The sequence below is a fragment of the Phodopus roborovskii genome, unplaced genomic scaffold (assembly GCF_943737965.1).
Source record: "Phodopus roborovskii unplaced genomic scaffold, PHOROB, whole genome shotgun sequence".
NCBI lineage: Eukaryota > Metazoa > Chordata > Mammalia > Rodentia > Cricetidae > Phodopus > Phodopus roborovskii.
Window position 1 is genome coordinate 1,710,973 of NW_026126442.1, and position 13,913 is coordinate 1,724,885.

Genomic DNA, 13,913 nt, shown 5'->3' on the forward strand with positions numbered 1-13,913 from the left:
AGCCTACTGTGATGGGTAAACACTGGAAATATGGCTAGTACAACTGAGAACAGGCTAGTAAAACAAGAACTAAAACTTCTTGTTTTAAAACAGTTTTGTTATGTATCTGAGTCTGGCCTTGAACTCACTGTATAATCCAGGCCTCCCCCAGACTCCCAGCATCCTCTTCTCCTTCATCATTTCCCCAAGTGCTGAGATTACAGGCATGTTCAACCAACCACATATCTAATTTTTTTTTCATTTCATTTCTTTTCAATATACTTAAAATCTAAAGACAGACACCAGGCTGATGAGGCAACCCACAGGGTGAAAGTGCTTGCGGCACAAGCTTGATGACATGAGTTCAACCAAGAACCCATATAAAGGCAGAAGGGGAGAGCCACATCCACAAAGTGAACCTTCAACTCCACATGCACTCTGTGACATGCAAATGCCCTAACCCGCACACATCACACATGCACAGTAACACTAATTAATAAATTTAAAACAAATAGCAAATTAAAAAAAACACTTCAAATATAAAACGTCATCGTCTTGGGCAAGATTGACAACATTTGATTTGAGGTTTCTGATGTCTGGCATCCAAACAGAGATGTGTTATGCTTGTAAAATGCACACCATGCTTCAACAACTTAGTTTAAAAAGAAACAGGCAGCGTGGCATATCCTAAGACTTGATTATATGTTGAAGTGATAATGTTTTAGACTAGGAAAATATGTTCTTAATTCTACTTGTTTCTGTGTAAGTGTGCATGTGTGTACATACAAGTGTGGGCAGGTGCACAGGCATATGGAGGCCAGAGGTGAATGGCAAATGTCCTCCTCTATTGCTCCAGAGTTTGTTCTTTTGTTTATTTGTTTTGTTTTGTTTTGTTTTGAGACAGGGCTTTCAATGGACCTGGCGCTTAGCAGTTTGGCTAGGCTGGTTAGCCAGTGAGGACAGATCCTCAGGCTCTGTCTCCCCAGAACAGGATTATAGGCTCACACTGATGTTTGGGAAGCTTTTTAGGGTACAGGGGGGCCAAAGCCAGACTCCCACACATGTGTGGCAAGTACCAACTGAGCCATCTTCTCACCCCCTAATTCCATTCATCTTTTCCTTTTTCCTCATTATTGGGGTGGGGTGGGGGATTGGTTGGTTGATTGAATTTTTGTTTGTTTATTTTTGAGACTCCTGATCTGTGTGTGTGTGTGTGTGTGTGTGTGTGTGTGCTACCACACCCAGCTTTGACTTTAGTTTTTAGAGACTGCCTTGCTGTGTAGCCAGACTGGCCTTAAACTCAATCCCACCTTCAAGTGCTGAGAGTAGATGAGGACACGGTCACTCTTTGTTTTTCTTGTTACTGTTTGGTCTCCAGAAAGTGGTTAATTACACAGATGGCTTTTGTTCTGCTTCTACTGAACAAGGCTGGTGGGCCAGTCATTTCCAAAACCACATTAATACACCCAAACATTCAGCACAGTATTTCTCTAAAGCCATCCCATTTTCAAACTAAGATTTCAGGGGCTGCAGTCAGTATTGAGCCACCTGACATGTTTGCTACCTCTCTCCTGGTCCGAGTCTTAGGGCTGCCCCTTTCTCCACACATGCTCATTGCAGTCAGCCCCAGACTGGGCACTCTCCATTACCTTTGACTGGCATGTTCTCTCTCCTTAGTCCTCTGATGCATCTCCTAAGAGCCTCCTGAGTCCCTTTTAGATTGAAACAGGCCATCTCTGCCTTGCTCACTCCACCCCGAGAGAGAGGTCACCTCACACTCTGCCCTTTGGCTCTCAGAGCCTGAATTCAGTCTTGATGCTCCTCGTCTGCCCTCTGTGTGAGATTGTACCCCACCACTGGTCTCCCCAAATCTGAAGTCTGAGCAGGAAATGCCCACAGGGCAAAACCCAAGTCCAAGCTAAAGATGATAGTGTACCAGCCAGCCGAGTAGGGGGCCCCCACTGGGATGTCTCCATTACCGCATGAAGATTGGAGCAAGATGCTCAGCTGCCTTCCTCCTGACCCTTGAACGCCCCTTTCCTGCAGGGACTGCTCACCATCCTAGAGGCCATCACCCTTCCATATTCACAGAGAGAGGCCTCGTCCTAGCTGGCTCCTGCCAAGCCCAGCCATTCTCTGTGTTGCCCTGGTCACTGGGTCATACTCTCTGCTCCCAAGACCCCGACCTCAAGGTCTCACTTCAGCACACCCTCAACACCACCCAACCTACTAGCCATGCTCTGCTGCCCACCACTCTTACACTCCCAGCAAAGATTCTGCCCAGCCACGGGCTACTTCCCTTCCATAGATCCTCTCTGGAGGATAGGGCAGTGACAAGCATTCAGGTAACACCCGGGAGCGAAGCCTCAGGGTTCTTCAGTTCTGTACTTCCCAGTGTACACAAGCCATGTGACCCTTGCTGGAGCCACTGTTCTACGTGACCTGCTCTGTTCTTGCTGAAGCAGGGCAGCCGGGAGTGCCCTCACTCAGTTCCCTGTTCTTCTCAATCCTGTAAACTCTCCAAGGCTTCTAAGTCTTTCTATCTTAGCCTCCATACCACAGACTGACATTTCACCCGAATCTTCCTAAGTTTCTGAAACTGGGACTTCAGGACTGGGAGGACCGCAGACCATCAGTCCTACATCTCATTGTGAACATTCTTCTTGTTGTCTTTGAGACAGGCCCTCACCGTGCAGCCCACCCTGGCTCTCGGCTCATATTCCTGTCTCAGCCTGCCAGGTACGAGGATTGCAGGCATGCACCGCTACACCCTGACTCCTGTGAGCTGTGCTCTGATCCCCGAGTGTACACGTGGCCCTGCGCACTCCCACCCGTAAATAAACAAACAAATAGGTAAATGCTTTTAAATTAGTATCTCCAGAGCAGCCACCATCCTCAGTTAACAAGCTGATCAACAGAACCTTCAAGGACACCAACCACCTTCCAAGCTGCTGTGTGCCTGGCTGAGAGGCCACAAAGCTGCTTCTGATCAAAGACAATTAACCATATAACTCTCTAGCACCATGAACTCTCCCCATCAGAGCCTGTCCATTAATAAACATTAAACTAGATTTTTTTTTTCTTTTTCTTTTTTTGCTTTCTGCAAAAATCTCTGCCCGGGTTTTTCATCTGCAAAGGTGCATCCTGGCACTCACCCCTTCACTGTGATCAAACATAGCCAGGCATCAGCTTGGCACATCTGCCTAGAATCCAGGTGACACAGAGAAAAAAGATGACACCATCAACTCCATAAACCAACAGAGATGGCAGGCCCACTGCCTCCTGCAGCAAGCTGGCACAGCAACCCGCTGCGTTAAACACTTCTGACATCTGTTCCCAAGGAGCTGGGGAAGGAGGTGAAGCAGCCTCTGAGAACCATGAATCATGCCAGCTTGGACTACTACTACACACCAAGCGAGGCCAGCTCCAACGACTGGGACATAAAGACCCCACACCAATCCACTTCTGGGCTGACTAAATTTCTAGTTACAGATCTTAAGTAGTTAGGCATGTATTTTGACAACATGCATCCCTTACATGATGCTGAGGAAGACTCGAGCCAGCAGATAGATAATTGAGTCAGTTTCTGTCACTCTGCTCTCCAGCCCCAGACCACAGCTTACACGCACACGCGCACACATGCACGTACACACACACTTCCTGAGTAAGGTTTTATAGATTCCCAGAGGGGTCATTTAGTGGAAGAACACCAGGTTACAGTAGCCTGTGCCCTACACAGGGGTGGCCAGCTCCAATAGCCCAGGTAGCACAGGAAAAGGCTGTCATCTTTGTAATCTCCAGGAGGTCCCAGTGATCCTTCATCTCAGGTCCCAGGACCAAAATTAGACGGTTATCTATTTCCCTCCACCCTTCATCATCATCTCTTCGCTTTGTCCACAGAGGAGTGCTTCCAGTCCCTGCCCTTTCTCCTCACATGTGCCCCTCACTGCAGAGCAAAGCAGTGGCTGCCCTGCCCAGCCCATCTCTTGCCCAGACATTGTCACTGAGCTTAGACCGTCTACACAGCAGCCCTGAGGCACCATCTCTGTCCTCAGGACTCTCTTAAAAGCAGCAAGGCACAGCCAATGGTAACTTTTCTCCCCCAGGCAGTGAAAATGGGTGGAGACCAGCAAGGAAAGAGTCCCAGATAGGTGCTTGGCTGTCTTCCCTGCCTCAGAAGAAAGGGCGGGTCCCTGGGAACCCGGGTCCCCTGCAGGTAAGGGTGTTGAGCTGGCCCTTTCGCTCCTGCTCTATAAGTGCCCCTCACAGAGCACTTTGGCCCATTCCCGACAGGGATGCACAGCCATCTCTTACCTTCATCTCTCTTGCGCTTGTTGGTGTCGGCACTGGGGGATGTGATGCCCAGGATACCACTGATGGAGTATGAGGAACCTGCAGAGTCTGTGCTCACTGATGACACCTGCGTCACGGAGCCTGTAGACACTGTAGAAGGAGAGGGGTATGGGTCTGTCACAAGGGTGCTCACTAAAAACACTGGGCTGGGTACAACTGCCACAGACTGAGCAGAAAGGAACACAAGCACAGAATAAAAAGGGAATTACAAGATCTTAGCCAGCCCAAGGGTGCAGGAGACGGGAGGATGCAGGGAGGCAGGCAGCTGATGCCACCTCCAATGCCAGGAAAAGACCTGGTTGCATACTTAAGTCACATTCATCTCTGCTTACATTCCAGCCATGTATGTCTACAGCTTCATACACAGGGAGTAAATAAAGTGTAATAAAAAGTATGTTGTTCGTTGATGAATAGTGGAGAAAGACGTGTCTCCCACTGATACTCTGCTTTTCACTTGGTCGTGCTACTGATTATTTTTTCTATTTGCCAAATGAGGAAAGTTAGTTTCATGAGGTGAAGAGATTCAAAGTGAACTAACTAAGCAGCACTCAAAGCCTCAGGTCTAAAATTTCCCTTCCTAGAAGTGGAAACAGAGGTGATGACTTATTATGGCCAGGGCAGGGTCTCTAAGTTTCAACGGGCAAGGAGGGGGGACTTCAGCAAGTTTCACAGTGACCTCTAGTCTAGAGTCCAGGAGACCTTTGAAGATCCTCTCTAGCTCTGTGGCTGGATTTCCATTTGTGAGATGTGGGGTTTCTCCCTCCTTTCATTAAGATCAGTAGACTCCCTCCTCACACACCCCTCCATGAGCAGCTAGACCTCTCTCACACCCCTCACACACTTCTCTGAGCAACCAACTGGAGGCAGGTGGAGCCTTTACTTTGCAGAGAAGGGCATGGCTGGAGTGATAACACTTTCCTTGGAGTAGAGGCAGCCCCTGGCTAGAGGGTACCTTTCTGCTCACATTTGAGCTAGAGTTTAGATCTCACTAAGAGATACCAATGACCAACGCAGAAACTGCTAGCTTCTCTTTCCCTTCACCAGAAAAAAAAAAAAAAAAAAAAGAGCAAAAGCTCCTCAAATACATTTATGCAAATCCATGACCTCTCTGTATTGAGGTGCAAAGGAATAAAGAGATCACTTGGCACATCAAACAACAGCCACATGGAAAGCAGCTTTGGCTGTGTCACTGGCAGAGTTCAATGACATTTGCTTAGGTATTTTGCATTCACACTGAGCACAGAGGACCCAGGTTCAGGTTCTGGCTTCACATATGACTTTAGAGTTGTCACTCATCCTGTGAGCTCTAACTGTCCTCAATGTGCAATAAGTTAGCAGACAATATGAGGCTGCATACATGTGAGATAAAGTTTTATAAATTTCTGGGGTAAAGCAAATCACTCTGCTGAGTTACTATAGAATTATTCCTCTAAGGCTAATGAAGGATAGTTTGATTTTTTTTTTTCATTCTACGTGCCCTGGAACAGTTAAAGTCACAAGTGAAATCTCAGCCACAAACACCCCCTCACCCCACCCAAGAAGCCCTCCTCCATCCTGTCATTCCACCCAGCAGAGAGATGCCTCCTTCCTGCTACTCATGCAGACCTGCTTCCTGGGCTTTGGTTTTTTATTTTGTTTTGTTGGTTGCTCTGTTTGTTCATATTTTTTTTTCAAACTCCCTTCCCACACTCCCCCATGGGACTGGAAGCTCTTGAGAACAGGAACTTTTGTCTGACATTCCTCTCCAACCCCAGGATCCGCACAGCATGAGCATAGTACGGTCTTTCCAATGGCAATAAGGAATGAAGAATGGTCTTGGGCAGCAAGGACTTCTGTCTTACCTTGCTTCAAATAGCTACCCTTAAAGGGTCAGAAACCTGGCTTATGCCCTCCCTGATACAAGAAGGGGGAAACTGATACTCAGAGGTGAGCCACTTGTGTGGCCCACTGGATGAGATAATGACAGACTGATGAGCCTCTACCAGGCTTCTCATCACTATGAGAAGCTCAGATTTTTATTTAAAGAAAGAATGGCAGTGGAGGCTGGAGAGGTGGCTCAGTGGCTAAGAGCACTTGCTGCTCTCCCAGAGGACCTGAGTTCAGTTCCCAGAATCCACATCAAATAGCTTGTGACTGTGTGTAACTCCAGCTGCAAGGTATCCATCGCCCCCTTCTGGACCCCTGAAGTAAACACACACACACACACACACACACACACACACACACACACACTGCACATACACACAGACTTAAATGGCAGTAGTAAATATACATTCTGAGATGCAGGGCTGCAGACTTGTTGGGGTCTGTGGCACCCAAACTGGCAGAGGCTTGCTAAATAGCCACCTGCTTCCTTACAGTAGAGTAACTTTTCCCCAGCAACCCAAAAGCATTCCTTTGTCCTAAATGCAGAAATGACATCAAGAACATGCCTGGGTTATGTCATTTTTCAACTCCTCTTTGAAGAGGAAGCAAGAAAAAAGTCTAGACTTTTGAGTGTGACAAGGTAGGACTCCATCTTATGAGTCATGGTCACTCTTAGAATTCCCCTGTGGACCGCGGAAACCCCACAGGCAGCCCTCAACAGTTGGCAGTGTACGAGAGAGCGAATCGAGAGCAAGAGAGAAAAAAAGTTTGGAAAGTTTTGCTACATCTTCACTCAAGACTGCAAGTGCACAAAGAATTGCAGAAGGCTGGTTATAGAAGGAAAAAAACACATTCAAAACTACTTACTGACTAATGATGCAGAAAATGTTATGAATAAGTATCCCTTTCTTGATTTATTACTTTAATTATCTGACATTCTATAGACCCCCATTAGTGGATTTTTTTTGGCTTAGATTTCAATTTTCTGTCTCATGGTGAAAGCTATTTATCATAATAATCAGTAAAATTCAAAACCTTTTAGCAGTATTTATAAAATTCATTTGCCAGGTTCAGCCCTTGGAGAATGACAAAGAAGGAGCATTAGGACGCGTGTGAAGTGTTTTATGCAGAATTATCTGTCCATAAGAATGATTAAAAGTTCTTTAGAATATTTGGAGCCCATTAGATTTTCAAATTTTTTTTTAAAAAGTTCTTACCTATGCTGTGACTGGAAGCTGGGACTGGCTGGTTGGGGGGCTGCTGTACTTTAGTCCGGATGATCCTGTAGGCAGTTGGGGGAAAAGAAAAACAAATGACTATTTACTGTTGAGAAGAAAAGAGACCCTGAAGTTGCTTCCTTGCTAGAGTGCTTGACTAGCATGAGCAAAGCCCTGGGCTCCATCCTGAAAAGGATGGGAATGCACGGGCTGGTATACACCTACAGCCCCAGCACTAGGAAGGAAGAGCTAAGAAAATCAGATGTTCAAAGTTCAAAGTTATCCTCGGCTACATAGCAAGCCCAAGCCTAGTGTAGCATACATGAGCCTCCATCTTTAAAAAAAAAAAAGAAGAAGAAGAAGAAGAAGAAAGAAGAATGAGACCCTGGCTAGTTATGCAGAGCACAGGAAAGAAGTGGAGCTGGGGTGGGAGATTATGGACCCAGACTGGGAATTAGAAGTTCTAAGGAGCTTTCTCACTGGGTGTCTTTGGGTGGCTGGCATCACCCCTGGACCCATGGTGTCAGTGCCTCTCTGTTCAGTTTTTCTATCTTTTATGTTTTGGTTTGTTAGGTTTTCTGAGGCAGAATCTCACGAAACACATGCTAGCCTGGAGTTCCCTGTCTACTACCCAAGGCTATCCTTGAACTCCTGATCTTCCTGCCTCTTCTACTAGTTGCTGGGATTACAGGTGTGCACCACCACACCTGGCTCGCTGACTGTCAGGTGTGCCCGAAGCTCCATCAGAGATCCTTGCCCTCACCTGAGCTCAGCTTTCCACCTGTGGGGTTAGAAGTGACTCAGGCAACCTGTCTGCCCTCTGGCAGTGCTCTAATGTTGGCTCCTTTGTCCCAGGCTCCACAAATTAGATCCGTACACCCACCCACCGGGAAAGGAGCTAGGAAGAGGATGTGTGTCACTGATGCCGCGAAGGGTGGGAGTGTTGCCCAGGGAAAGCTCCTGGCTTGACTTCCTAAGAAGCCAGCCCATACCCCACGGTATGGCCAGAATGTTAGCCAAAATGATAAAGACCCAGTAAACTGTAAGGTCGGGCCAAAACAGGTGATCCAAGAGCAAAGTTCCAGACAGACTTAACTGCCTGGTGCAGTTTGATAAGTCTATGTGTGACAAACTCTGTAGACGATATCACTCCAGCTGTGGTCTCTAAGAGACTGAAGACTCCAGTTCCCTGGCCGGAGCAGCCTTCAGGACTGCCTTAGCAAAGGATGCACAAAGGGTGGAGATGCCTGGCTACTGCCAAAGATGCAGGAGCAGGATCAACAGACTGCACATTTGCAAAAAGAAACTTTATTAAATCAAAGCCAACAAACTTTATAGGAAGGACCCACGCAGCAGGGAGCCAGGAGTGTCCCTTCCCAGAACCCTTGTGCTGTTCTGTCATGAAGCTAAAGATAACCTTGAGTAAATCTGTTCCCCTGTGGGTCTCAGCACACCCAGGGAGTTTCCATAGATCATTCTCTGCTTGTTTTAAGTAATCAAATACTTTTAATAAAAACTAGAAACCTTGCAGGAAGGCTTGCTGTACTTAAGTGATAAAGGCCTGGCAATGCTGATCCTCTGCAGGAGCTTGGGGAGCCTTCTAGCTTGGTGGCAGACTTCTAGCAGGACCCACACATGGGGCCTCCAGGAGACCACAGGGGCAGTATGCCTTTGAACACAGAACAGAGACAACTAAAAGCCCCTGTGGGATCTGCCGGAGAGCTCCCTCACTGGCATTTTGGAGATAGGTAGGTCATAATATAATAAAACGGTGACTTTCTCAAGAAAAGCACTGTTCCAAACTTTTTAACAGGATATTTGGTAAAATTTTACTTCATTATTAAAATGCTATGTGCTCATTATAGACTACTGTTTACATTTCTGTGTATGTGCACATGTCTGCGTGTTCCTGTGTGTGTCCATGCACAGTGTGTGAGTACGTGTAGAGACCAAAAGACAACCTCAGATGTTGTTTCTCAGGCTAGGCTAGTGGCCTCAGAGATCTGCCTGCGTGTGTGTGTGTGTGTGTGTGTGTGTGTGTGTGTGTGTCTGGAGTCTGTCCTTTTCTTCACCATCTTCAGGTTGGCAGCCAGCACTGTTGCTGGCTGAGCTGTTTCATGGCTTTTGTAAATGTGGATTCGGAGGAAACAAACTCAGGTCCCTACTTTCACAGCGCAAATGCTCGTGTTCTTACATGGCAGAGAACAACTTGCAGGAGATGTCTTCTTCCACTGTGTGTATTAAAGGAATCTAACTCAGGCTGCCAGACTCAGTGGCAAGTAACTTTACCTGCTGAACCATCTTGCCAGCCTTGATCTAATTTGCGCCTATGTGTCTACAAAGATGTAGCAGGTAAATGAGTATTCAGATGCGCTAGATACATGTCCTGTTTCCTACTGAAGCCCAACATAAAATCCTGACTTTTCATCCAATTTGTCTAGAGACAAAACAAAGTATAGTTTTTCACATTTCTCTTCAAATACCTATAAACCACTGGCAAAGCGTTATAAAAGGTCATAAGCCATTAATAGGCCACTGCAGCACAGGGAGTAAGTATACAGACTCCAGAACCAAAGCACTGGAGATCAAATACAGCCTTCAGTTTGCCATCGCCATCACTTGGAGGAAATTCCCTACCTCACTGCCTCATCTGAAAAATGTAAGCAAGCCTACGCCATGGAACTGTTGTTATTAGGGATGAATTAGAAAACTATTTAGATGTCACCAATCCACATCAAATGCTCAATAAATGTCACCTATCATCACTCTCATTGCTGTCTTCATAATGATGAACTAGCAGCTTCAACTTTAAAACATTCAGATGCTTCCGATTTGCCTAAGGCACATGAAACAATTGTGACACCAGCACCCAGGAGGCTGAGGCAGCAGGGTCCTGAGTTCAAGGCCAGCCGGGTTTCATAGTGGGACCATATCTAAAGTAAATGAATAAGATCCATCCTATATTGTTAAGCAAAAGCATGACCCAGGTTTCCAGGATAACATGCTCCAGCTTAATACTGATACAGATGGAAAGATTAAAGTCCAGCATGTGCCAGTGATTTAGCCAGGGTCGCACAGCACAGGGTCAGTCCAGACTCCTAGCCCCCAGGCCTGAGCACATTCCCATGAGCTATATTTGGAGGAAGTTATCCTTCTGATAACCATGTCCTATATGAGACACAGAAAAATGGACTCAAAATCCATTTTTCAAAAATCTAAGAGATTTTATGTTGTTAAGTGTTTAAGGATTCCATTTCAGCATCACCACCCCCTTGAAAAATTAGATCCTCTTACCACCATCTCCCTTCACCTCTCACACTAGTTTACTGAAAGACATCATTGCAATGTGTTGAAAAAGCTGAGCTGAGGGCTAGAATGTAGCTGGATAATATGGTGCTTGTCTAGCAAACACATACATAGGCCCTGCGTTCAGGCTCCAGGACCACCTGGGTAGGGTGTGATCCCAGTGTGCTAAGACAGGAGAGGAGGGTCAGAAATTCAAGATCATCTTTGATTACAGAGCAAGTTCAAGGCCAGCTTGGACTACATGATGTTGCCTCAAAAAGGAGGTGGGGGCTTAGAAGATAGCTCAGCAATTGAATTGGTTGCCATGCACACATAAGGCTCAAAGTTCAGATCCCAGAAACGTGTGTAAATTCTGGGTGGCCTGGTCTGTGATTCCAGCCTCAGGATGCAGAGAACAGAGAATGACTACTGTAAGATGGCTAGCTAGACTAATCATCAACAAGCTTTGGGTTTGACTGAGAGACCCTGCATCAATAAATAAGGTGGAAGATGGAGTCCTGACATCAAGTTCCAGCTCTTACATGCACACACACACACACACACACACACACACACACACACACACACACACACACACACACACTGCTAAAAAGGAGAGAGAGAAATAACCACTGAAGTGACTCTTGCCAGCCTGAGCATGGCCAATACAGCTCTGGCAGGCTGGGACTGGCTGACAGTGGGGTGTACTGTGCCCAATACGGGTCCCTTCAACCACACTGCTAAAGCTGCCATCAACACAGAGAGATGCACTGGCCATCAGCTATAATTAGAAACCAAAAACCTGGGACTAACTTGGGTGGATCCGTAGCCTGCCATCGGCACGAAAAGAAAGTGGGGATGAGAAAGCATCTCAGAAGACTTGCTGCCAAAGTTAAGGTTAAAAAGCACAGGCAAGGTGGCATAGCGGCACATGCCTGCAATCCCAGCACCCGGGAAGCTGAGGCAGGTGTATCGGCAGTTGGAGACCTGTCTGAAGTACAGGGTGAGCCCCCGTCTCCAACAAAACAAAACAAAACAAAACTAGGTAAATAAAGTAGTTAAACTATCATTCACCAGGCTGCCTCCAGCTCCTGCACAGATTATTTTGTCATTATTTATTGAATAAATAGCAAGTATGTCTGAGCTTTGAGTTTTCCCATAAAAATCACCTGAACCAGGTCAGTTCCTACAGAGCAGACTGACTTCTCCAATACTACCTCTGTTCCTCCCTCTACAATCTCCAGTAATCCCCAGTTAGGGACATAAACAGTATGGTGCTTAGCCATGGGGACATTGGCACGTGTCTAGTATGAGTTCAGTTGTACTGTAAATCACCCTTTTAAAACTTAGAACCCAAAAAAGAGAATGTTAAATAGCTCATTAATAATTTTCATACTGATTGCACATTGAAATACTTTTTTTCTAACCACACTTCATTACACATATTTATTTTTATTTTCTTAATACCCACTAGAAAGTTTCAAATTGTATCTAATAATAATAGAGTGATATGGACTAACAAAATTCATATCTTCCACTAAAATATTACTGGAAAGGTGACTTGGATCTCTTATCTGACAACTCTCTCTTCCTCTAGCAAAATTTCCATCATTCTGCAATGCAGTTTACTTTTAAAAAGAAAAAAACAATAACCTGGATACCCAGGGGGAAAATCATGTTTGTTTTGTGTCCTGGAAATCCTGTAATGAGCCAGGTGTGGAGAACTCACAACTATAACCTTTTATAACTCAGAAAAAAAAAAATAGATACTATACCCCCTCACCCCTAGGCTCACTGGCATCATCACCCCCTCCTCAGTTCTACCCTCTGGGATAAATCTGAAAAGATGTACCCAATTTCTCTCTTCTTTAGCACCTTGCAAGATTGCGGGGCCTCAATAGAGGTTTTCATGAGAAGCAAACGGGTCAGTGGTTGACGAGTTGGTGGGACCTAAAAAGTCAACACATGCATCACATGCTGATGCTGTGCATTTGAGTCCACCGTGCTGTCATCAGGGCCAGAGAAGACCTCAGAGACATTCCAGTCTGACACCTCTTTCATTCCAGAGTGAGCAGTTCTCTGTCCTCAGGCTCAGCACTGGTCACAGGAGGGTGTGACTTTGAAGAAACTGGAATGGTTCAATTCCAAGACTTCTGGCTTATTTTTCTTATGTGGGTTTTAGAAAGCAATTATTTATATCCATCTCATCATTTCATCCCCGACTGTGGGTTTGTTTGTTTGTTTATTTCTTTGGGTTTCGGAGGCAGGATATCTTGCTTAGAACTCTCTATGTCACCCAGAGATGATCTTGTATGCTCCTGTAATTCCAGATGCTGGGGTTACAGACATACACCACTGCACCATGTTTGGGTGGTACTAGGGGTGTAACCCAGGGCTTCCTGTATGCAAGACAAACAATCTACCAACCGAGCTACACCCACAGCTCCTGCCTGGAGGCTTAAATGGATCAGAGTCTTACTATCTATAATAGAAAATTACCTTCTTTTGGCAGTGATACACCGGTAACCCCAGCATTCAGGAAGCTGAGACTGGAGGATCTTTTCAAGCACATAGCAAGTCCCAGACCAACTAGAGATACATCGTGGGACTCTGTCTCATTAAAAAAGAAAAGGAAGGAAGGAAGGATGGAAGGAAGGAAGGCTTTTATTCCAGAATGTAATTTTCATTTTATGTAGTATTTTATTTTTTGAGTTGGGGTCTTGCTATGTAGCTCAGGCTGCCTTCAAAATCACTGCCCTCCAAATCTCCAGAGTGCTGGAATTACACGTATGTATTACCATATCTATTCCAAGTCAGAAATTTATTTTTAAAGCTCTGATGATATACATGGTTATGCTTTAGATCAGCCTAAGAGAAAGGAAAGAAAGGATACCATGTAAACTCCAGGAAAATGCTATGCCTGATGCCATGGTGTATTTCTGTTTTTGTCTCTCCATGGGTGAGATCTAAGGGTGCATGGGAGCAGGCATCTCCTTGACTCTGAAGCACCTGATATCCCTGAAGATCCACATTAGAATCATTAGAAAAATCTACATTAGATCCCTGGGCTCTCAGAAAACAACACAAGAATCTGTTGAAATCTCAGTTGGAGTTGGCAGCAGGGCTAGAACAAAGAGCGACTTGTCCCCAGCCCAAAGAGAACTTTTGGTTTGTTTGTTTTTTGTTTTTCAAGGCAGGGTTTCTCTGTGTATT

General features: G+C 45.7%; 1 protein-coding gene across 2 annotated transcripts in view; it reads right to left on the reverse strand.

Annotated features, from left to right (window-relative positions):
• The window catches only part of Pax5 (paired box 5), a 178,385-nt gene that overhangs the window by 145,447 nt on the left and 19,025 nt on the right, over positions 1-13,913 (reverse strand). For both annotated transcript variants that reach the window (XM_051187702.1, XM_051187703.1), the window contains exons 4-5: positions 7,416-7,480; positions 4,294-4,422 (exon numbers count right to left, since the gene is read on the reverse strand). In XM_051187702.1, coding sequence (XP_051043659.1) covers positions 4,294-4,422; positions 7,416-7,480 — 194 coding nt within the window. The remainder of the gene's footprint in view (positions 1-4,293; positions 4,423-7,415; positions 7,481-13,913) is intronic.